Source organism: Haliotis rubra, unplaced genomic scaffold (assembly GCF_003918875.1).
Source record: "Haliotis rubra isolate DU_JTF1 unplaced genomic scaffold, ASM391887v1 Scf44, whole genome shotgun sequence".
NCBI classification, from domain to species: domain Eukaryota; kingdom Metazoa; phylum Mollusca; class Gastropoda; order Lepetellida; family Haliotidae; genus Haliotis; species Haliotis rubra.
Window position 1 is genome coordinate 459,568 of NW_025767124.1, and position 26,420 is coordinate 485,987.

A 26,420-nucleotide genomic window follows, 5' to 3' on the forward strand; every position below is an offset into this window, starting at 1 on the left:
GCATATGGAGAACTGAACCAATGCCTCCAGTGGGACAATGGAACACTTCACAACTGAGCCACCACATACCGAGGAGGTATATAGGAGGAAAGAGCAACAAAATAACTGTATGCCATAAATACACAAACACTGCTGCACATTCCTTTAAGCATGTAGATTCCAACACTGGAATTTGAGCAACTTTTTAAAATCTTAAGATTACATCACCAAGAATTGTAAACCTTGAAGCTGAAGAACACCAGGTCACACTAACCCTGGAAGATGCTAGTTGAGTTGAGATAACTAAGGAGGTGAAAAGGGCACCTTCCATATTAAACTATTTTTGGCTACATAGCTAGTTAGGTCTGTCGTTTGAAGAAATGGTTCATTTTTACGTATATTGATTCGTTAATCACCCCAGGTCAGATATAATTTTTCTTGACATTGATTTTGAGAAGGTATACAGAAAGGTCGCATACTGGGAATATGCAATTAACTGCATGTTATCAAAGCTGTCTGTCCATATAGATCCCGTAGTTCCTGAATAAATGCCCATCTTTTTCAGAATAATATGAGCAAGTGAGTTTAGTTTTACGCCGCACTCAGCAATATTCCAGCTATATGGCGGCGGTCTGTAAATAATCGAGTCTGGACCAGACAATCCAGGGATCAACAGCATGAACATTGATCTACGCAATTGGGATACGATGACATGTGTCAACGTAATCCAGCGAGCCTGACCACCCGATTCCGTTAGTCGCCTTTTACGACAAGCATGGGTTACTGAAGAGCAATTCTAACCCGGACCTTCACGGGTCTCAGAATGATAATTAGTTTTCATGCAGTCAGGATTTGTCAAAGTATTCAATCACTCAATGTCGTTAACTATTGAAGACACGACTGCAGGGATTTTCCTCAAGTCCTGTATTTGAGGGTCCCTGGGACTCATACTCTTAATTTTTAGGGGTCCTGGACTACAAAATGGGGGTCCCAGACACTTAAATATTATTAATAATACTATGTTGTAATATCGTTGTAATTCAATTACTGTTATTGTATTGTGTATCATGATCATCACATCACAGTAATTAAATTGCAAATGATACCATAACCCAGCTAGTACCAAACTCTGTGATAACTTATTGCTACTTGATTGAAATTTTACAAAAAGTATTTGGACGTTTTCTGCTTCCCCCTGGATGCTTATTAAATTTCCATTGTCAATTTTTATGCGTATAGGATGCAGGAATTCGCGTCCTGTAAATCCCTGAGACTGAAATGAATCATTTTGAGTAGAGGAACATTATTGTTGGGAGCATCATACGAGACAACACTCCTGTTCCAATGATTTCCATTTCCCACAACCATCAACTGAAACCTTGCAGATTACCTGAATCATTTATAAACAAAACATCTTCATAGTGTTCTGTGTTATTTACAAAGCAATTCAGCCATTAGTCATTATCTTAGTAATGGAACACCACTTGATTTCAACATAACCTACATAATATTTACTCATCAAAAATAATATCATCTACATACTCCAGTTAAGTTATCGAATATTCAAAATTAGTTTAAGTTTTTGAAGCTCTACCGTATATTACCGTAGATAAGCAGAATTTTAAGGACCAAAACAAGCAGTCTGTGGAAGGGGGTCGAGATATGAGATACAATTTCACGAAAGTATTTTTCAGGTCGTCAGTGCTCTGTAAGGACGATCTTACAAGTTAGCGGTACACCTGCCTGGAAGTTTACTGTCAGGACGATCTTACAAGTTAGCGGTACACCTGCCTGGAAGTTTACTGTCAGGACCATCTTACAAGTTAGCGGTACACCTGCCTGGAAGTTTACTGTCAGGACCATCTTACAAGTTAGCGGTACACCTGCCTGGAAGTATACTGTCAGGACCATCTTACAAGTTAGCAGTACACCTGCCTGGAAGTTTACTGTCAGGACCATCTTACAAGTTAGCGGTACACCTGCCTGGAAGTTTACTGTCAGGACCATCTTACAAGTTAGTTACACCTGCCTGGAAGTTTACTGTCAGGACCATCTTACAAGGCGGTAAGCCTTTTACTGTCAGGACCATCTTACAAGTTAGCCACCTGCCTGGAAGTTTACTGTCAGGACCATCTTACAAGTTAGCGGTACACCTGCCTGGAAGTTTACTGTCAGGACCATCTTACAAGTTAGCGGTACACCTGCCTGGAAGTATACTGTCAGGACCATCTTACAAGTTAGCGGTACACCTGCCTGGAAGTATACTGTCAGGACCATCTTACAAGTTAGCGGTACACCTGCCTGGAAGTTTACTGTCAGGACCATCTTACAAGTTAGCGGTACACCTGCCTGGAAGTTTACTGACTGACTGAGTTTAATTTTACGCCGCTTTTAGCAATATTCCAGCAATATCACGGCGGGGGACACCAGAAATGGGCTTATCTTACATTAGTGCCCATGTGGAAGTCGAACTCAGGACTCTTACAAGTTACAGCGGAGCCCTCTTACCAAAGCTTTGTCAACCATCTAGGCTACCCGTACACCTGCCTGGAAGTTTACTACAACGATTACAGCCACTTTGTTATAAATGATCAATAAAATACATATTAAAGTATACAGTTTTCATTATTTCAAAATATTTTGCTCTTAGTCATTATTAAGTTTTGTACGTACCTATTTACAGACAATAAATCCACAAAAAAGAAGTTATAATCCTGTTAGGTCGTCATTTGCAAAAGGTCTATATAATGACCCTCATTATTCTTCATGATCATAATGATCATCATCATTAGCAGCAGCAGTGAATTTAGTTGACAGGTTATTGGTTCAATAATGCTTTGCAGAAAACTTTGGTAATATAACTGTGTAATTGTGGGCACTGCTTGATGCAGGCTTTCTGCTTTGATAAACATTGCTAACATGGGCACATGGTGCTTATGGAACAAGCCTCAATACATACTCAGATAATGTTTTCCTTGCATGTCTAAGCTATGGAACTCTGCTGTGCCTCAGATGACAGAGCCATCAAGAACCCTACCCAGAATTTAGTCATAAAACATCACAATGAGCTCTAGTCAAGTCATAAAAACAGTACCATATCCTTTCTGACTGGGCATTAAGTTAAATGCATTGCACAAAGAGGCCCTTCAAGCTCCTCTATACTTGACTATCAGTTAATGGTATTGGGTAAAACTTAAGCATCATGATCGCCTGTCATGAAGAGTTGACAGTGTGTAATTCTGGCATGGGCACAAGGGTGATAAACACGCAAGATGGTGGACACAGTCAGCTCCTGAATCACTGATGAGAATATATATTTCAGATTTCGGAATCGTACAGAATGGTAGACAGGATCGATGGCACCGATATTTCCTGAACCACAGCTATTGATCCGTGTGATACAGTACACTCAGAATGCAGCAAGTGGAGGACACTGGGCCATCCATGTCTATATGTGCTGTTATCCTACTTACTGGCGTCGGTCTGAAAGATGTCTTTCACTGCTAAATACTGCATTATGTACTGATAAATGCAAATACTTCATGATTACATCTATTATGTTCTGTTTTGAACAAAGTGATTGGAAAGTGAGTGAGTATACAGACACTTACTACGTAAGGTTACACACTGCTAGTGCTACCATGATCCCTTATGATACTCTGTGTCAGCTCTGTGTGAGCGAGTGAGTGAGTTAAGTTTTACGCTGCACTCAGCAATATTCCAGCTATATGGCGACAGTCTGTAAATAATCGAGTCTGGACCAGACAATCCAGTGATCAACAGCATGAGCATCGATCTGCGCAATTGGGAACCGATGACATGTGTCAACCAAGTCAGCAAGCCTGACCACCCGATCCCGTTAGTTGTCTCTTACGACAAGCATGGGTTACTGAAGATCAATATTCTAACCTGGACCTTCACGGGTCCAGCTCTGAGTGAGTGAGTGAGTGAATATACTGACGCCTACAAGTACGGTCACACACTGCTACCATATGATCCCTTCTGACACTGTGTCATATCTGAGTGAGTGAGTGAGTATACTGACACCTACAATGTATGGTCACACACTGCTACCATATGATCCCTTCTGACACCATGTCATATCTGAGTGAGTGAGTGAGAATACTGATGCCTACAATGTATGGTCACACACTGCTACCATATGATCCCTTCTGACACTGTGTCATATCTGGAGTGAGTGAGTGAGTGAGTATACTGACGCCTACAATGTACGGTCACACACTGCTACCATATGATCCCTTCTGACACTGTGTCATATCTGAGTGAGTGAGTGAGTGAGTATACTGACACCACAATGTATGGTCACACACTGCTACCATATGATCCCTTCTGACACTGTGTCATATCTGAGTGAGTGAGTGAGTGAGTGAGTATACTGGACGCCTACAATGTATGGTCACACACTGCTACCATATGATCCCTTATGATCCCTTCTGACACTGTGTCATATCTGGAGTGAGTGAGTGAGTGAGTATACTGACACCTACAATGTATGGTCACACACTGCTACCATATGATCCCTTCTGACACTGTGTCATATCTGAGTGAGTGAGTGAGTGAGTATACTGACACCTACAATGTATGGTCACACACTGCTACCATATGATCCCTTCTGACACTGTGTCATATCTGAGTGAGTGAGTGAGTGAGTATACTGACGCCTACAATGTACGGTCACACACTGCTACCATATGATCCCTTCTGACACTGTGTCATATCTGAGTGAGTGAGTGAGTGAGTATACTGACGCCTACAATGTATGGTCACACACTGCTACCATATGATCCCTTCTGACACTGTGTCATATCTGAGTGAGTGAGTGAGTGAGTATACTGACGCCTACAATGTACGGTCACACACTGCTACCATATGATCCCTTCTGACACTGTGTCATATCTGAGTGAGTGAGTGAGTGAGTGATACTGACACCTACAATGTACGGGTCACACACTGCTACCATATGATCCCTTCTGACACTGTGTCATATCTGAGTGAGTGAGTGAGTGAGTATACTGACACACTCTACAATGTATGGTCACACACTGCTACCATATGATCCCTTCTGACACTGTGTCATATCTGAGTGAGTGAGTGAGTATACTGACGCCTACAATGTAAGGTCACACACTGCTACCATATGATCCCTTCTGACACTGTGTCATATCTGAGTGAGTGAGTGAGTGAGTATACTGATGCCTACAATACTGGTCACACACTGCTACCATATGATCCCTTCTGACACTGTGTCATATCTGAGTGAGTGAGTGAGTGAGTATACTGACGCCTACAATGTATGGTCACACACTGCTACCATATGATCCCTTCTGACACTGTGTCATATCTGAGTGAGTGAGTGAGTGAGTGAGAATACTGACGCCTACAATGTACGGTCACACACTGCTACCATATGATCCCTTCTGACACTGTGTCATATCTGAGTGAGTGAGTGAGTGAGTATACTGACGCCTACAATGTACGGTCACACACTGCTACCATATGATCCCTTCTGACACTGTGTCATATCTGAGTGAGTGAGTGAGTGAGTGAGTATAATAATGACAGTCGCTACCATACAACACTGTCATATCTGAGTGAGTGAGTGAGTGAGTATACTTACTTATTAATGTACGGTCACACACTGCTACCATATGATCCCTTCTGACACTGTGTCATATCTGAGTGAGTGAGTGAGTATACTGACGCAATAAGGTCACACACTGCTACCATATGACACACTGTGTCATATCTGAGTGGTCACCTACGTAAGGTCACACACTACTACCATATGATCCCATGACATCAGGTATAACCGACAGTCTACCAAAGTGGGTGGTTGAGTGAGTGGGTAAGTGGGTGGATAGGTTAGTGCGTGGCTGTAAGGGCTAGTGTTTCTAATTTTGGTGGCTGATTGGATGAGTGGGTGAATGAATCACAGTGTATATTACTACCAATATTCATCAATAACTTGCAAGCCAATCACTTTAAAAACCTGTTTTTCACACTGCACGTTAAATTTTGGCAACAAGCAACAGTTTAATTACGACGAAGCATCAGACATAAGCCACTTGTCCTCATTTTACCATCAAGAGTATTACATGTTAATCTTGAGTCTTTAATCACGCATGGTTCCAACATGAATCCATCAATGTCTGCTAGGCTCTAATCTTCGATATTGGTCTACAGTGAGTTCACCGATCACTCCAACAAAGAGGTTTGCGCCAGCCATCAGGACAGCGGGAACCTAATCTATATATACTCAAGACAACCCTTGCCTGGCCTGGTGGGTGCACTATGTTTGTCTGTCCACGTACCTACCATAGTGTACAATGGAACAGCATCAGATTCTAGTGAACACACTCAGAACAGAGATGGAACATATTTAGACCAGTGTAGACAGAACAATGTTAGATTCTGGTGAACACACTTCAGATTTTTTCATATACCTACACAAGTGTGTACTACAGAACAATGTTACATTCTGGCGAACACATTTCAGATTTCTTCACGTACCTACAAAAGTGTGTACAACAGAACAATGTTAGATTCTGGTGAACACACTTCAGATCTCTTTATGTGCCTACACAAATGTGTACAACAGAACAATGTTAGATTCTGGTGAACACACTTCAGATTTCTTCACATACCTACACAAGTGTGTACTAGGCCCTACATACACATGATACAAGCCCTGATCATCGCCCACTCCAGTATCAGAGCTGTCAGATCGCAATGACATCGTTAATAATTAACATCAGCACCTACGACTGTTCCAGATCAGGATAATTCACAATCTAGCCACCTGCCATTGAACAAACGGCAACCTGTAATTTTGCGGAGAAACACAATCGAGGAATTGAATCGGACCATTTGGGAAGATCCCCAGGGTAGTGGTTAGTCAACATATCTGGCATGTCTATCCATTACCATTCATACTTGATGCTACACAGCTAGCCATATGATCTCCAGGCTTGTTAACACAGTGGCTGATATGTTTGATGTGTTTACTGTGATGTGGCCTCAACAATATGAACCAATATTGAGTGAGTGAGTGAGTGAGTGAGCTAACTGAGTAGTAGAGTAACGTTTAGTTCCTGAATATATATAATTTTGATAGCAACAAATAAACCCATTTACATTGAAAAGATCCCCAGTGAGTTGGGAGATTGAGGAACCTGTCCTCATTTAGGGCTTTAGCATTGCAGGGAGGGCTAGAAAGTAGGGAATATAACAGCTCATAGAGTGAGTGAATCAGTGAGTTGAGTTTTACGCCACTTATAACAATATTCAAGCAATTTCACAGCGGGGGACACCAGAAATTGGCTTCACACATTGTACCCATGTGGAGAAACAAACCTGGGCCTTCAGCGTGACGAGTTCACGCTTTAACCACTTGACTACCCCACCACCCAGCTTATAGAGACTGAAGGAAATGTATATGAATACAACATGAATCCCAAATTAAGAATGTCAACACAAATGTGGAGGTATTGGTGGCCCAAGCATCAACAGTGTCGGAATTCACTGCAGGGTTACGATCTGTTCCAATATCCTACAATCGATAGTTTGAATTTCAGTTTGCCCTGATTACATCTCACCTTGGTTCATGGGTTTTATAAAGGTCTTGGACCAACACCACCTTCCCCCGCATCAGCCAACGTCATTGTCATGTCAAAAAATGTGGGTGTCATGCCAGATCATGTGGGTGTCATGTCAGATCATGTGGGTGTCACATCAGACCATGTAGGTGTCATGTCACACCATGTGGGTGTCATGTCAAACCATGTGGGTGTCATGTCAGACCATGTAGATGTCATGTCAGATCATGTGGGTGTCATGTCAGACGAGACCATGTAGATGTCATGTCAGATCATGTGGGTGTCATGTCAGACCATGTGGGTGTCATGTCAGACCATGTGGATGTCATGTCAGATCATGTGGGTGTCAATTCAGACCATGTGGGTGTCATGTCAGATCATGTGGGTGTCAAGTCAGACCATGTGGGTGTCATGTCAGATCATGTGGGTGTCATGTCAGATCATGTGGGTGTCATGTCAGACCATGTAGGTGTCATGTCAGACCATGTGGGTGTCATGTCAGACCATGTGGGTGTCATGTCAGATCATGTGGGTGTCATGTCAGACCATGTAGGTGTCATGTCAAACCATGTGGGTGTCATGTCAGACCATGTGGGTGTCATGTCAGACCATGTGGGTGTCATGTCAGACCATGTGAGACCATGTGGGTGTCATGTCAAACCATGTGGGTGTCACATCAAACAATGTGGGTGTCATGTCAGACCATGTGGGTGTCATGTCAGACCATGTGGGTGTCACGTCAGACCATGTGGGTGTCACGTCAGACCATGTTTCTGTTATGTCAAACGACGACACACAACGACCCACCTGACTTATTTCTTCCAGTAAGTTTATACATAAATCACTAAAGGTACCTGATTAGAGATTTTTTTGGGTACCAGTTTTTATAAACATGTTCTGAAGCAGAACCACAAAACTATCTAATGGAACAGGGCATCAAAACATTTCATTGAATAACACATCCGTTTCTTAACCATCACCTTCTTAAACATATTTACAATTTCTCTTGTTAATTTGATTCCTTTTAAATTTATTAATCATGAAAGGACTGGGATCTCATGACCTTTACATTTAGTCAGTAAAAATGAAATAAAATATAACATGAAAGTGAAATTAAGTGCTAAACTTGAAGACTTCACTTAAGCCAAATGTCGAGAAAAGGACTGTGATAACGGAAACGATGACATTTATAGAAAGTCATGCTGAGAAAGCTTCGCAGATTTCATCGCCACACATCATTAGTTGACGATTTTTTCGACATCAATAAACTCTGCTTCCCCGACAGCTGGTGCTGGGTCACACAAACCAGGATCAATGGAAATTATTTGCCAAATACTTTTTAAGTTTGATGTATAGATTGAGAGGGGCTCCTAATTCAGAGAGATGACTCTGGAAGGTAGACAGAATCACATATCAAGATTCCACAACAGGTTTCCCGGATATTTCACAATTTTTCACATTCATGAAAATGCAAAATAGGCTATGAAAAATGCAAAGGAAGAGGTTGTGTTACACTGGGGACAAAAGACACAATTTGGTTTTCAAATATTCAATCACAAAATTCAGAATACATAATTTCGATGACAAAGGTACAGCTTTTTCAGCTTGACCTGATCATGTGAATACTAATGAATTGTGTGACGTGTCACAACTGGTTGGGTCTATTATTGTGAAGGGGTGCACCTTTGTTAGATGATTGTTGTGCTCATGTTGAAAATTTGGACAGCGACTACTGGGACAGAAATATTGCAGTTGAACATGAAATAGAAAAAGTGATAATTGAAGTGTTGTTTTCCGGGACAAGTTCTGTAACGAATCTATAATGTATGCATGCTTCTCATGGACGCAACATTAATAACATTCTCTGCACCCCTATTTAATGAAGATAACCCGATCTGCCGTTTGTGCCATTTGACCTCCCGGGTCATGCATATGTAAAGTAGCTCAGGTCAAGCTGAACAAGCTGTACTTTTGTAATTTAGACCTGCACAATGTGTTGAGATTTTGTTAGAATTTGGCTATCACTATTTTAAAGGATTCGATTTACAAAAAGAAGCTCAATCTTCCACGAAAGGAAATTCAAAATGTATGTCAGTTACCTGTTTGTGTAATTATTAGAAATAATTTTGATTAAGAAAAAGTCAAATGTCTGCATAAAAATACATACTCCATTCTATTTATTTTGCAAATATATAATAACAAACTTTTAACTAACTCACATTCTAAAAATATTTTTTCAAATCTTAATGAAACATGCAAAATTCAGACAAAGAAAAAATCAAATCAGTTTCATAATAACTCAGTCTCGGCCCACACAATTGCACACAACCTTTTTCCAATAATGAGTACAATTCTTTAAAGATATCATCCAATGGCTTGCAAGGTTTCCAGTAAATTGTACCCATAAAATCATTTAACAAGCTAGAAACACAAGAGAGACTCCATGGATGCAACAAGTGATAGCTTACTGAGCTAAATGCACGAAAGGGTAACGACTATGTGGAATCCTAACAACTCCTGTCCTGACAAAAACAGCACCAATCTATCCTTTTGGCTGAGAAGCCAAGGATTTATTGTATTCTAAGTTAAAAGCAGCGACCTTGAGCAAGCATCACCCCACAAAGACCTTGTAAACCTCTCAGATACACTTTAATGCATGATGCGATTAGATTTGAAACCCGCTAAACATGAGATGCAGCCCGTCCAACTTTGTCTGTCGTGGTGCTGGGTTCCTGCTTGGTGATGGGTCTGTTTCTTGTGCAATAGCATGTTTGCATGAGTCAATAAGGCTACAAGTGTGTAAAAAGCTTAGTGCCACCATCTAATACATCTCCCTGACAGAGATATAGTTCCCTAGGAGGTGTAGGAATACATTCAGGAGATGTTCGTCCACTCCAGACTTGCTGCTATTGATTCATGCCATGGTGATGTTCGCCGCAAGGTAAAAGCTTCATAAAGTGTGGCGATGAACGCTTTGACTATTGATCATCGGCCGATAAACAATAACCTTGGATTGTGTAGTGGAATGGGGTCACTCTCCCACAGTTTGACACAGAAATAGGCTCAACCAGACACTCTTAATTCATGTTCATTTCATGATCTCTCAATCTCACTAGAAGACCAGCCTACGTGCATGAAATCAATTCAGAGACACATAAAAGCAAAATACTGCGATGTACAAGAACGTACAGAATGTATTACAAGCAAATGAATCTATTGTTCCAACACAGATATCATATTCACCCCAAAACTGATCTTCATGTGAAGGCTTTATTCCTTAGGTTTCAGAATATTGTGCACTTTCTTTAAATTTGTCTTATCAGTCTAGGATGAACATGTATAATATTTCTTATCTGTAATCAAGAGTCTGTCTGTATTAAGTTCTGGGTTAACTTCATCTGATTTCTCAGTGTTATATTTGAATCCTGTAGCATTTACAAAATAATAATAATAATAATAAATGCATATTTATAATGCGCCACTTCCACACCCTAAGGCATGCTCAAAGCGCTACAGAATATTTACACTGGAGTATTTACAGATGAAGTTATACATAATATACTGACAAAAGGTGGGTTTTAAGTCTGGACTTAAAAATGTCAATTGTGTCAGAGCTTTTTAAGGCACATGGGAGAGAGTTCCAAAATCAGGTACAAGAGTATTAATAATGACAATAATGGTATTTATATTGCGCTGTCTCCATGCCATGAAGGTATGCACAAAGCGCATTAACACTTTATTATCCCGGATAACCCAAGCTTCCTGTTAGGTGCTAGAAGGTTAGAGTCACATGACTTGTCCCACTGGGTACCCATATTCTGCTGCGTGAACAGAGGCAGTTTTGAACAGACTCACTTGCCTAAGGTGAGACCACATGTATCACATGTGCTTTGTTGTGGGGCAGGACTGAAGTCCTAGAAACTCTCAGGAATCATACTGCCCAAAACTGTCACCCATCCAAGGACTCTCCGGGTCCAATGTTGCCTAACTTCAACTGATTTGTGACCTGAGCTCTATGCACAGGACCACATACCACCACCATAAAGCACTACTGGCCATCCACCAACTTTATGCTTATGCCTTTATACTTAAATCCAGCAGGCTAAAGCTATCGTAAGCCTAAGATCTCATAACTTTTCTCGTAGCATTTGTACCTATGATACAGTATAGGAGGTACAGATGCTACAAGAAATTTACGAGATCTTAGACTTACCTATGATACAGTATAGAGACCTTTAGATCTTTGTGAAACGGGGCCCAGGAGCCTTAAAAACTGGGGCCCACGTGCACAAAATGGGGTAAATGAGAAGATAACTCTTATACTTTAACATATACTTACAGCAATCATATCCCTACGATTGCTTTGTGGAACCAATGACTGGGTTTCATTCTGCTTGTTTTAGATGCAGCATTCACTAATATTCCAGCTATATGATCGTAACATGTAAAGAATTGAGTCGTGTCAGTTAATCCAGTGATTGATTTTGTAAGCAACGATCCGAGCCTTTGAATTACAATGACACGAAATTAACCAATTAGTGAGCCTGACCTTTTGATCCATCTGGCAGCCACTAATGATCATGACTACCGGGAACCAATTCTAAGGCCTGATGGGACAAGCAGGAAACGGCAACTTGGTGACATATTCTGAACAACTGTCTCTATGTCACTGGGTCACAAGGACCTTTTCTAAAAAGTAATAATTTCTTTGAGTGGGACAGATTTGTTAAACATCATTAAGATTTAAACAAATAAAAGAAGGGAATTCAAAATTGAAAATTTAGAAAACTCAAGTTGAAATAACACTGACTTGAAATTGTGTACGTAAATTTAACTCATTTATTGGGTTAATCGGTGCCTTGTTTGTCAACTCTTTAAATTGCCCATCACACTTATTACAGCAAATACTGTAAATTTACTTTCTAAACTACACTGCAAATATTCAATACTTTTCAAGATGAAAGCCTTTACTAGTCTGTAAACCATTGTCCAAGGTTTGCATAAAGATCATTTAGAGCTTGATATATTAGAGCTGACCACATAAATCCCACATCCATCACAATTATATACAATAATCAAATCAAAGAGATATATACAAATATCAATCACCACACCCTAAACCAACATCCAATCTGCACACCTTTCCAGAATCCCCAACATCCCTGTAACTGCTATTTACTCTGTACGCAACCATCCAACATGAAATAACAGACTTGACTCAAAGTCGATATAACGGCACAGCGTACACTAGCTGCCTTTTGAATATTGCATTGTCACAGAGACAGCCGTTAAGCTGGCCTACTGCAGACCCACTTGAAAACCCTTTCTGTTTCTGATCACCCTACAATGGGAGCTTGGAAAAATCTATAATCGGGAGAACGTCCTCAGATACTGACGAACTCTACAAGAGAACAATGGCTATAAATAGATGACAAACATAATATAGCATGCATGAGTGAGAGCGACGTCCATGACCGTCTGATTAGAGTGGGTTAGAAAGGAAAACATTTTTGCCTCGGATATTTTGGTCCTGGGACAAACTGCAATGGATTACTGTCTAAGTTTCTCCTTGCGTAATGTTGTTTTTTTTCAAAATTTATTGCGAAATTATCAACTGAATATTGACAAGAAATGGATTATCGCTGACGGAACATGAAATGAAATGTCATGCTATGTGATTGGTTGGCATTTATCAAGGACAAAACATTACAGGATGGCATGTATTTCATCAATAACCAATCAAATACTGTAAATTTGCAGTTAATTTGCTGTTAGACTGGTATTATGAAGCTGTAACAATACTGTCAAGAGTCATTACGCAGCTGAGGTGGGAGTGGTGGGTAAATTGACAGGGGTGGTTTCAACCATGAGTGAGTGAGTGAGGTTTAACCCTGCTTTGAGTGGTGTTCCAGTAATACAGTAATATTATGACATGTCACCTAAATGTGAGAGGACAGCCTCGTGATCATGATGCTGCTGCCAATAGAGCCATATTATTATGTATTGCCTGATGATAATGCTCATGCCTTGTCACTACAATGGAGATGTCTAAATATGTTGTAACATATAACATATAAACCTTACAATAGCAGGTCTTGCTGATCAAAGTAATCGCTACAAATATTTGTACTTTCAGAGCATCCCCCGAACTCATAAGGTACCATTCATAATTTGAAGGAGGAGAGAATGCCGATTTTAAGGGGGGTCACACATTGTGTTTGGGGGGGTGTCAGCAATTTTGTACACATGTACTAGGGTGCTCAGCAATTTTGTACTTAAAAATATGTTTAAAATTATGCTTAGAAATTATGAGAAGGGAGGCGTCATTGATTTTTTACATGACATTTTGTACATAAATTGGGGGGGGGGGCATTCACATTGTACATGCTTCTTCATAAAAATTATCATCACCCCACCCCCAAGCCATAAATAATGAACAGTCTCTAACAAGAAACTTCAACATATTTTGTGGGAAAACATTAGTAAAACTGCTGAAAAATCTTGTGTACTGAAAAATCAAGCTGCCATAAAATGTCCATGTCCTGTGCTGGGATTTGAACCACGGACCTTCTGATCCAAAGCTGGACGCCTTGTCCACATGACCAAAGAGGTTAACCCCGTCAGCAAGCTGACAAGGTAAGGATATCACCTGTGGGATGACTTCACGCCCTGCTACATTAGGGTCAACCATGAAACAAGAACCACAATTATGTATTTTTGTTAACTTGGATAAAAGTCCACTGTAAAGAGGCACAATAAGCTTAAACATTTCAACTGGAAACGCACTCCTATCTAGAATGTCAACAAAACAACTGAAGCTCCTGGTACCATCAAGATGGTAAATTTGACAAACTGATGAGACCTTGGTAAATAAGCTGGCACCACTGCTGCCGCTTACAACATAAACATCCACTTGTCCTTGGTAACTTCAAAATTTGACAGCAGCAATCAATTTACAGGCATCCTGTATAGACAAAGATATTTATAAGACGGCTAATCACTTCCTTTATCGAAGAGGATGGAAAATAGCTACACTGTGCAGCCAAATTACTGTATTATTGAATCATTCTGGGACTGGGTGACTCTGGGCACAGCTGCAATAATGCAATGTGACTGTAATAATCTATTGACAACGCTGTAAAAGACTTTTTCTGGTACTCTATAAATCAAAAACATATTATTTGTCAGCATGAATTCTTTTGATGTATTTTCAGTAACACACTCATGTGAGAAAAATACAAGTAATTTCTTCTTTCCCTAAACTTAAAACTTGTAAATACACATGTCAATTATCATTTTATTGACAAGTACATGCCATACATTCCACATGTCTCAAAACTTTGGAAAATTTCATAGAGACCTAAAAGAATGAATGAGTGAGTGAATATGGTTTTACGCTGCTTTAGCAATATTCAAGCAACAGCACAGCAGAGGACACCAGAAATAGGTTTCACACAGAGTACCCATGTGGGGAATCGAACCAGTGACTTTCGGCGCAACGTGCGAACGCATTAACCACTCAGCTGGCCCACTCCCAATGAAACCTATAAGACAAACGGTGATAAAATATTAAATTTATGTGTGTGCAGTAAGTGGGTGATGTGGTTTTAATGTGCTGCTTCAAACAGTATTTCAGTTATATCATGGCATGTCAGCTGTGGAAGGAAAGTTCAAAGTGATCCTGGTCTGTTGAAACCCTGGAGAACAATATGGCGATAGGGTGCTGACAAACCCAGAAATGAAATCCAGAGCCATGATGAAACTCACACTCATTGCAATAAAGAAGCTGACTATCCATAGAACCTGGTTTTCCATGCTGATTGGTTTCTGGTCCATCCAAGTGATGCAACTTGTCACAGTAAACCCTGATGAGCTCAGATGGACCACTGGCTGATGATGTGATCAACATCCAGAGGATTCAGATAAGCTACGTATCTGCGTAAATTACGCAAATATGTATGTCAAAACTCAATTCCTATTAAGTCCATTGCATACAAGTACGCTTGAATTTTTGCAAATACCCAATAAATGTGATCTTACATGTGTACACACAAAAATGTCAAATGTTAGCTTGCGTACCGGTGGATAGAAGAAATAACTGAGGTATATCGAGAGGTTCTACTTCAGGACATGAACTTGGCAACTCGGGAGTCTTTCTGATAGTTTCTCATATTACAGATCAAATATAAATAACAAACACTAACATTTAAACTTTATTACATTTTTACAATTAGTGGAAAATGACAAAATACCCAATTGAGTTTGAGTGAGGTGACTACAATGTGTTTGGTTACTCAAAGGAAAATTAGGATACCCAATTGAGATGAACATAAGAGAGTACATAACTCAATTATCCAAAAAGTTCTCTGTAGCTCTGAACATCCACATAATGCCAGTAACATTACACAGGCCCACAGGCCACATCTCAGAGGATGATAATTCAAGAGAAAATCACTGCAGCCATGTTGACCCTTCGCTCATGACAGTGTTAGTACACCTCCTAACAGATATTGTTCTTCTGTCACAAATAACCTATGAAATGTTTTCATGAGAGGGAAGGAGGTTATGCAGCCATAAATACCACAAAACACACACAAAAAGATTATTACAAATTCGACCATTTGAACACCAGGATAACCTGAGTGAAGAACAACCCCACAAGCACAACAAATAGAAAGTGTCATTTCTCTCTTAGGAAGGAATCATTTCCAATAGTTTCCAATTCTGAAAAACACACACGTTCTTTCTTATTACCACACTTTGCCAAAGATAAAATACCAAAACCTGAGCTAGTCCTTTCAGGGAGGTGAGAGGTGTGCCCTGTTGGGTAAGAAATCAATTAATAACACCTATCAGTGTCTCAGGATAATCTCGTGATATATCACACAGTTCACAGGGAATGCATCCATCATCTGATGAGCAGGGAGACCAGCACAAGCAGCAGCATTCACACAGGATTCCAGTACCGGCCACCAGGTTACTGGGCTATAGGGATTCTTAAATACTATCATTAGGACTAGTGACGATTGTATTTCAATAAACAACAGTGTTCTTAAAATAAACAACACTGTTATTGAAATGTATCTGCCTCCAATAAACATCAGGAAGTGGATCTGCGCTATCTAGCAAACAGTGTTGTTAAAATGCATCTACTTGTAGAAAACAACGTTGTTCAAATGCATCTGCCTCTAGCAAACAACAGTGTTGTTAAAATGTATCTGCCTGTAGAAAACAACGTTGTTCAAATGCATCTGCCTCTAGCAAACAACAGTGTTGTTAAAATGCATCTGCCTGTAGAAAAACAATGTTGTTCAAATGCATCTGCCTCTAGCAAACAACAGTGTTGTTAAATGTATCTGCTGCTAGCTAACAGTGTTGTTAAAATGCATCTGCCTCTAGTAAACAGAGTTAACATGCATCTGCCTCTAGAAAACAGTGTTGTTCAAATGCATCTGCCTCTAGTAAACAGAGTTAACATGCATCTGCCTCTAGAAAACAGTGTTGTTCAAATGCATCTGCCTCCAGTAAACAGAGTTAACATGCATCTGCCTCTAGAAAACAGTGTTGTTAAAATGCATCTGCGAGTAGAAAACAGTGTTATTAAATGTAATTGCCTCTAGCAAAGTGTTATTAAATGTAATTGCCTCTAGCAAACAGTGTTATTAAAATGCATCTGCTGAAATGCATCTGCCTCTAGAAAACAAAACTGTTGTTAAAATGCAGCTGCCTCTAGCAAACTGTTGTTAAAATGCATCTGCATCTAGAAAACAACAGTGTTTGTTAAAATGGATCCGCATCTAGAAAACATCAGTGTTGTTAAAATGCATCTTCCTCTAGTAAACAGAGTCAATGAAATGCATCTAGGGATAAAAACTGGTTGCATTAAAGTGCCAGCTGAATGGTTAAAATAATGGTGGCACAGTTAAATTCAGTTCCTGGTGCCTAAGGGCACATCTGGAAAGAAGATTGAGATGAGTCTTGTCTCATGGAGCCAATGAGAGCTGTTCTTGACACAAGTGACCTTGACAAACACAAGGTATATGAGAAACTCCGAGCCTGATCAATGTACGGAATTAACAGAAGTTCAATTAACTTCTTTCCTTTTTCCATTGATAGGAATTCTCTGACTGGCATGAATACCTTCTAAAGGACACACCTAAGCATCTGTAGAATTGCCCTGTGGGACAAAGCTACATTACTGTCCCTGTATGATAGGGACGTATTAAAAGCCCAAATATATTTCTGACTCAGAAACTTTTGAAAGTGTATCAGATTAGTTGACATGGTAATGATGACGCATTTCCCTCAATCCCTAAACGTATGGTATAGATAAGTTCTAAAACTTCCCTGGTATTAATAATGAAGAGGTATATATAGTATTCGAGACCCAAAATGTCAGATAGCCTGATTACTGCATGAACAAATACCTCATGCCCAGTTTAAGTTTGGAATAACTCCATGCCTATATCAATGGGAATGTCACAATCTAACCTGGCTAGAAATCACTCAGGTTTCCTATCTAGCCGGGGGCGGTGGGGTAGCCTAGTGGTTAAAGCGATGGCTCGTCACGCTGAAGACCCGGGTTCGATTCCCCACATGGGCAGAATGTGTTAAGCCCATTTCTGGTGTCCCCCGCCGTGATATTGCTGGAATATTGCTAAAAGCGGCGTCAAACTAAACTCAGTCAGTCAGTCAGTCCTATCTAGCCTGTCAAGGGAAAACACAACATATTTCACACAACACAAATTGTTTACATATCTAAATTAAAAAATCACTTTTATAATTACCAAACATTGTTTGTTGAAGAGTAAGTTTTTGTATGCCATCATTTAAAATCCATTTAGGTATTCTAGATTTGGTTTTCAACAAATTATGCTATATCTTACCCCTAATATTGTAGACTGAAGTGTATAACAGAGAACGATTATTGCGAAACTTTTAGGCCCTTGAGACCACTTACAGACGTGATATATGTCCTGCACTCTCTCATAAATCACCTAAACGAACACAGTGACACTGATGCGAAGACAGCTTTAAAAGACATCAACAGGGACAGTTTTCATTAAGTCACTGATAAACAATGGAGGACAGTGTATTCCGTATTTCTCATGTTGCCCCGCTGTCTGCTGCTGGCAGGTGTGTGTGCCTGCACATGCCTCGTCCAGCTCTACACATGGCTACTCACAGATCTCCACAGGTAATTAGGCCAAGTCAGCATCACTGATAGAAGGGACGAGCTGACAGCTCCATCCATTAAGTGAGCTGAAGGGTGGGTGGGTGGGTGTTGTTAATACCACACTCATCAATTTTCCAATGATGAGTGAGTGGGTGAGTTTTGTTTTATGCCGCTTTTAGCAGTTTTCCAGCAATATCACAACGGGGGACATCAGAAATGGGCTTCACACATTGTACCCATGTGGGGATTCAAACCCAGTCTTTGGTGTGACGAGCCAACGTTTTAACCACTAGGCTACCCCACAGCCCCTATTCCAATGATGGCAGTCTGTGTATAATCAAGACTGGACCAGATGAAACTGTGATTGACATCATGAGCACTTATCTATGCAGTTAGGTTACGATGACATGCATCAACGAAGTAAACGAGTCTGACCCGCCAATCCTGTTAGTCACCTCTTACAACATGCATTGTTGTCCTTCTTCTCATAGTTTCAGCAGTATTGTGATGCACAAGTTAGTGAGTGAGTGAGTGAGTGAGTTTAGTTTTACGCCGCACTCAGCAATATTCCAGCTATATGGCGACAGTCTGTAAATAATCGAGTCTGGACCAGACAATCCAGTGATCAACAGCATGAGCATCGATCTGCGCAATTGGGAACCGATGACATGTGTCAACCAAGTCAGCGAGCCTGACCACCCAATCCCGTTAGTCGCCTCTTACGACAAGCATAGTCGCCTTTTGTGGCAAGCATGGGTTGCTGAAGACTTATTCTACCCAGGATCTTCACGGGTCGATGCACAAGTTAGAAGATGGTAGAATAAATTCGAGGTGAGAAGATAAGGGGATAGGGGAAGATAATGCACGAGGGGATGGATGGGTTAATGTATGAGAAAATCGGTGAATAAATTTGTGAGAAGATGGGGAATGAGTGAGCGGGTTTAATTTTACGCCACACTCAGCAATACTCCAGCTAAATGTCTGTAAGTAACCAAGTCTGGACCAGACAATACAGTGATCAACATTATGAACATCGATCTACGCAATTGGGATACATTGACATGTGTCACCAAACTCAGCGAGCCTGACCACCCGATCCCGTTAGTCGCCTCTTACGACATGCATGGGTTACTGAAGATCAGTTCTAACCCGGATCTTCACTGATCATGAGTAATGTGTGAGTGAGATGATCATTTCATGAATGTGTGAGTGAAAAGATGGGAGTGTGCATGAATGACATTCGTCAACATCATTTAACACTGTTTAGGACAGGAGGGACTGTCTGGTCTGACGCTTATTAATACTGTCAGTGACTGAGTGATGGCCAAGCAATAACAGTCGTATCATTTACAAAGTGCACTAGAAATGTAGATGAAAACATCTTTGTCAATACAAAAAACACTAAACTAGCTTTGACACTGCCCCTACATACAGTTTGTTAATCAATATCAATTCATTAGGTCAAGACACAATGACTGATGGGCAGATAATAATAGCCAAGAGTTCAAACAAGTGCTTGTGATGTCTGATCAGATGATATAGAACAATAAACAGCACATGTCAAAACATGATACCTCCCTATAGACACCTAGTAAAGGAACACAGGAACCAGACAGAGAACAAATAGCACCTTCAGGCCTAACACACTTTCAGAATTACCTGAAATCCAACTTTTGATACGACCCCTTGGCAGTAATCAAATGGGCATTGTTTGATGTCATTTGCTTTCCTGGCTTTAATGAAAGTACTAGCAGGTGCTTGTCCACCTCTTCAGGCAGTCTACATCCCTTATCACAAGTGTTTATTCATCTCCATCATAGTTTGACAAATGACACACCTGGTACCAACCTGCCACCACAGTTTTCTTATGACGGAATGATGCAACACAAATGCTAGCTGTCTCACCAAATATCTCTCATAAACAACAGAAAATGTTGGTCAGGTAAGTGATACCAGAAGATGAGATGACAACATCAACTCTGAAACATGGTTGTGAATGGTTCCAATCTAGTGAGAGAGTAAGTGTATAAGGTTTACGCCACTTTTAGCGATATTCCAGCAACATCACGGCGAGGGACACCAGAAATGGGCTTCACACATTGTACCCATGTGGGGATTTGAACCCGGGTTTTTGGCGTGACGAGCCAACGCTTTAACCACTAGGCTACCCCACCGCCCGGGGATACTAGAAATGGACTAACATATTGTACCCATTTTGGGGATCGTTTTGGATGTGTAAACGAATGCTTTAACCACTAGGCTACCCAATCATCCTCCGATCTACGGAAGAACACTCATTTCAGCAGTAGTTCTTGACTTACTTCACCTGCAGAAGAAACATATGTGCCTTATGTCCATCCATATAAATATATCTTGATAATCCATTCATAAATATTGATACCCAAAGATGGCTGTTTCTCTGATGAGAATATATTCACAAACAGTCCAGCCTGGAAACAAACTGCTCCTGCACCTTCATTCAAAAATAATCTAATCCATGTGTGTCCACTTCTTATTAGTTTATTCTTTCTTTCGATCTTGAAAATCTCCTCAATTACCAAGTTTTCATATAAATACCTGTATCACAGGTATAAAGAGTTAGGTTTAAAGACGCTTGGATAAGTATTCAAGTTAAGTCACAGCAAGCAGCTTGATGTGGGAGGAAAGTGATAAAGGTCTCGGACACTGACATAACCTGGTAACATAACATGGGAATAACCAGGAATCAAACTCACAGGTGTCTGGCATTCCCAAGGGAGGTAACTCTTTGCTGCAAATTATGGCGCCTTCACCAACTGAGCCACCCATGCCCATACACTATGTTTAAAGATACATGTGGATGCTGCGAATAAATCAGGTAAAGTGGTCAAGTTGTGTTCGCTCCACCCCCGTTTAAACAGGATACCCCTTCTGCCAACTCCTTACAGTTTGATCAATCTGTGTGTGTTCTATCCAACTAGGTTAAACAAGGTTCCCTTTCCCCAACTCCTTACAGTGTGATCAGGTTGTGTGTGTTCAGTCCACCCTGGATAAAAAGGATACCCCTTCTGTAAACTCCTTACAGTGTGATAAGGCTGTGTGTGTTCTATACACGCTTGTTTCAACAGGATACCCCTTCTGAGGATACCCCTTCTGCCAACTACTTACAGTGTGGTGTGGCTGTGTGTTCTATCCACCCACGATAGAAAGGTTATCCCTTCTGCCAACTCCTTACAGTGTGGTCAGGCTGTGCGTTTTATCTATTTAGGTAAAACAAGGCCCCCTTCCCAAAGTCCTTGTAAGGATATCTGGCATGTGTTCTATCCACCCAGGTTATACAGGATGCCCCTTTCCCCAACCCCTTTGAGTGACGACAGGCATATTCCACCCACCAAAATTAATCAGTAGTGCTGCGCAATATAAGCGGTTTACCGGTATTTACCGGTTCAGACATGAAAACGATACGTATTGCGATACGCTGATTGAAAACCGGTATTTTGACATGCATTTGGAAAACTTCGTAACACTCGGAAATCTTCGGATTTTTCCGTTTTTTTAAGTTGTTCCTTTCCTTTTTTTATTTGTGCCAAATATTATTTACATTTGTTTTTTGTCATGATTAAAAGTTTTATTAAATCTTAATCAAACAAAGTGACTTTGTTGTGTTTTTGCATTATAAATCAAGCATTAACTCGATTATACGTAGTTTTTTGTTGAAAAAAACTTCTTGCAATATATTGCAATACATATCACAATATACGCTTTTGCATCGCAATATATCGCAATATGAAAATTCTCTGCAATACCCACCCCTATTAATCAGGGTGGTCTCCATGACTACTTCACACAAATTCACAGGGACGGCAGACACTCACCATACTATTCCTTGAGCACCGGAACCAATTGGTCTGAGATTCTGATAACGTTTGAGTATGGTGAAGGTCGAGTCCCCCACCTCCACCGTGTAGAACTGGTTGGGGTGCTTGTTCATCACGACGATGCTGTGGTAACACTGTGGAGCTACACAGCCATGTGATACAGGGAAGACCAGGGTTTGCTTTACTCCATTGAGACGAGCAGTAGGCACACCTGCAAAATAATCACAGGTTAAACACATACATCGCAATTTGGGTACAGAGACTTACTGTGATTGATTCGTATACTACCCATCAAAAGTTTAGACTCACTTAAAGCACTCACTATATGTTATGTAGATATATATGGTTACATCGAAGACGAATTTCTCCACTAACTTGGGGGGAACCAACAGCAAACTTTATGCAGATGAATTGCACAAGGATCATGCATCAAATTGCTGAAAAGCATGTGCAAATATCATGCATGTGAACAGCTGTGTGTTGGTGTAAAGTTTTGTTAAGAATTCACCAATTTTCACTGAGTTTCACCATTTATTGTACTCATGACAATAATGTTTTCAACACTACGATTTTGTTTTACAATACATCAGTTCAATTACCTTTAAACAGTAGGGAATATTGTGCAAAATCTAGTTTAGAACAGTTGACTGAAGTAAGTGGCTATATTTACACTAGTGAGTCTAAACTTTTGATGGGGAGTATATTTCTGGGTTTACGTAGAAAGGCCTGAGTGCAGAAATTCTAAGTTAAAAGCTACGAGGGCTTGAAACTCCAACTTAAGACCCATTTCTGAACATTCAATCAAGGTAATATTTTCACAAAAATGGTTACATGATGGTATGTGTTTTAATATTACCATTCAACATTTCAAATCTTTCTCAAAGTGATATTTCTTCATTCCATCCTGTATCTAAGCATATATTGAAATTGGTGTGGCCTAAAGAACATCATTACCTACAGGGGTGGAAATAACGCTCGAGTCCACTGTTCTTTTCTGCCAGGCAAGCAAATTTGTATCTCACACTGTACCGGAGTCCAGTTGACTTTCCAATGTTAATTATGTTGTTCATGTAAAAAATCAACAAGAAAACAGCTGGTATAGTGGAAAAATTATCAGGGCAAGTGATTTTACATGTGCCACTGTACCGGATACACTAGCAATTTTAAAGTTATTTCCACCCCTGACCTAATTTCATCTATGACAAATCTTACTTCCAATGACAAATCTTACTCCCAATCTTACTCTCAATCTTAATTAACAACATAAAAACAAACAGATCCGCTACACCAGTAACTTAACACACTGGTCCAATATACTCCAAAGGGATGAAAGTCATTACCTTGTATATTCAATGACGTTAATTACACACCTTATCACATCAATAATTCATAAATACACCCTGATTAGGCCACAAGTGTCTAACTCAATACAATTAAGACACAGATCCATATGCCTTCATACCAAAGCTACATCCAATTGTCTGTATGAACCATGGGCCAAAGTGAATACCCCGTAATAGATATCTTGTTAGGTAGCCGTGAATTGGGATATTGTACCAGCATTTATCTCATGTCATCTGTTTAGGACATGAATGCCTCTGGCTGCTGAAATTATCCACAAGTTGGCCATAGTGGCACAAATATAATATCCTATTTATTCCGGAACCATTTATTTGTGCATCGAGATACAAAGCAAGGACCCAAGGGTAGGATTATTAAGACAAGTGACCACATCCAAATTTAAGGACATCTCGAAAAAATGAATCACATGCCAATATTTCAGGATGAAACCTGCTCTTATTAAAAAAGGTTTAAGTGACATACTGAATGAGGAATCATCTGGAAGATACCACAATGAGAAAGACTGACTGACTTGAACAAACATCTCCCAACAACTCGTCAGATTTACACCTCCATCCCAACTGTAAGGATATTATTAGTAAAAGATGATGTACAAATAAACCTTACTCCTTTTAAGTGATCCAAAGAATTCTTGTTCGCACATGTAAATTCCAAAATATTTTTCAGAGTCCTGTAGTGCAAAAATATTTCACTTCTATACTTTATCCTTGTAGGTGGTCGATGTCTTTAAGATAATTAGGGTGGTTGGTTGCTTAACACCGCACTTACCAATATTCCAGCTATATGGCGGCGGTCAAAAATAATCAAGTCTGGATCAGACAATCCAGTGATCAACAGCATGAGCATCGATCTACTCAAATGGGATATGATGACATGTGTCAACCAAGTCAGCGAACCTGACCCGATCCTGTAAGTCACCTCTTAAGACAAGCATGGGTTACTGAAGACCAATTCTAACCCAGATCTTCACAGGTTAGATAATTAGGGCCTTGCAGTATTACCTGTATATAAGTATACAGCAATACCCTTTCAAAACGATACATAGTGCAGTATTCATTTCGAGAACCAATATACTGGTTCATCTGGTTTGAGATAACCTTTATGGTTTAAATTAAACCATTCACCTTCATTCACAACTGATGTTCCCTTTGTAACTAACTGACAAAATACCATACTATACATACTATAAATTGTATAAAAAAGAAAGAATCCTAAACTATCCAACCAAATTTTGAGATTTCTGTTAGCAGAACCATCAAGATATACTCATGGAAACAAATAAGGGAACACATGAAGGTACAAGTGTTCCTTTATTCTTTTTCCAGGTTTCTTCACAAGGTATGTATTGCCCTGTGGGTGAAATTCAGGAGATAAATAAAGGAACACTTGTACTTCCATGTGTTCCCTTATTTGTTGCCATGAGTATATTTTAGCCTTAGTATGTAAAAAATAGGATGGCAGTAGAGGTGTGACGATACAGAAATGTTACGATACGATACGTATCGCAATATCATAGAACGATACGATTCGATACGATGCATATCACGATATGCTATCTTTAGTTATTTTCTTTAAAAAAAGTGTATTTTGATAACAAGAAACAGTGTAAATTTTGACAGAACCGTCAATTTCTGGTGAACATTCACAATTTTAAGGTCAACGATACATATCACGATACGGAAAAAAAGTATCGATATATTTATTGTCAGAAAAAGTATCATGATTATCGATACTACGATATATTGTCACAACTCTAGATGGCAGTCAGTGTCACTCACTGTCAAACACTTTAGCTCCCATTATACAGCTATCCCTCACTATAATGTGGGTGTTGGGATGCATGGATGACACCCCTACATTATACATGACATGGAATAAAGGAATAGTAATATTGCATTTGTCTTGTGCATAGTATAACTGTTATGTCATACATTGAGCCCAGTCAAAACTATGTCATATCGTCAGAGGTGAACAAACAAACTCCGTAAATGAAAACAGGAAACTTGCAGTCAAACATCAGTGGACATGAAAATTCACAATCTGTTTACTACATTGACAAATGCTATAACAGTCTGACAGAAAATGACCCACTGTCATACAAAAGGGTCCTCAATACTGATGTGACATTTTGATGCAAGAAATTAATTACTCCAGAGAATGAAATACAAAACTGACACTGGGAGAAATGTTTTGTTGTACAAGTGAACCCTGGCTTAGTACCATCATTCAAAAGACCATACAATGCACAGGTGACTGAAAAACTCATTCATGGCCAAATTTGGAATTGTAAGTTAATTTGATCAAATGTTGGACTAATATATAGAATTACAACAGCAACTGAGCATTGTAAAACAAAGCTGCATTGTTTGGGCAAAATTCTGCATACAAGATTGTTGGTATCAAACGTCTTAAGCTCCTCACAGTGATGCC

At 39.9% G+C, this 26,420-nt stretch overlaps 1 protein-coding gene across 2 annotated transcripts in view; it reads right to left on the reverse strand.

Annotated features, from left to right (window-relative positions):
- LOC124289321 (stress-activated protein kinase JNK-like) overlaps positions 1-26,420 on the reverse strand; it is an 82,875-nt gene that overhangs the window by 54,601 nt on the left and 1,854 nt on the right. For both annotated transcript variants that reach the window (XM_046725931.1, XM_046725933.1), the window contains exon 2: positions 22,626-22,839. In XM_046725931.1, coding sequence (XP_046581887.1) covers positions 22,626-22,741 — 116 coding nt within the window. In that variant the 5' untranslated portion in view covers positions 22,742-22,839. The remainder of the gene's footprint in view (positions 1-22,625; positions 22,840-26,420) is intronic.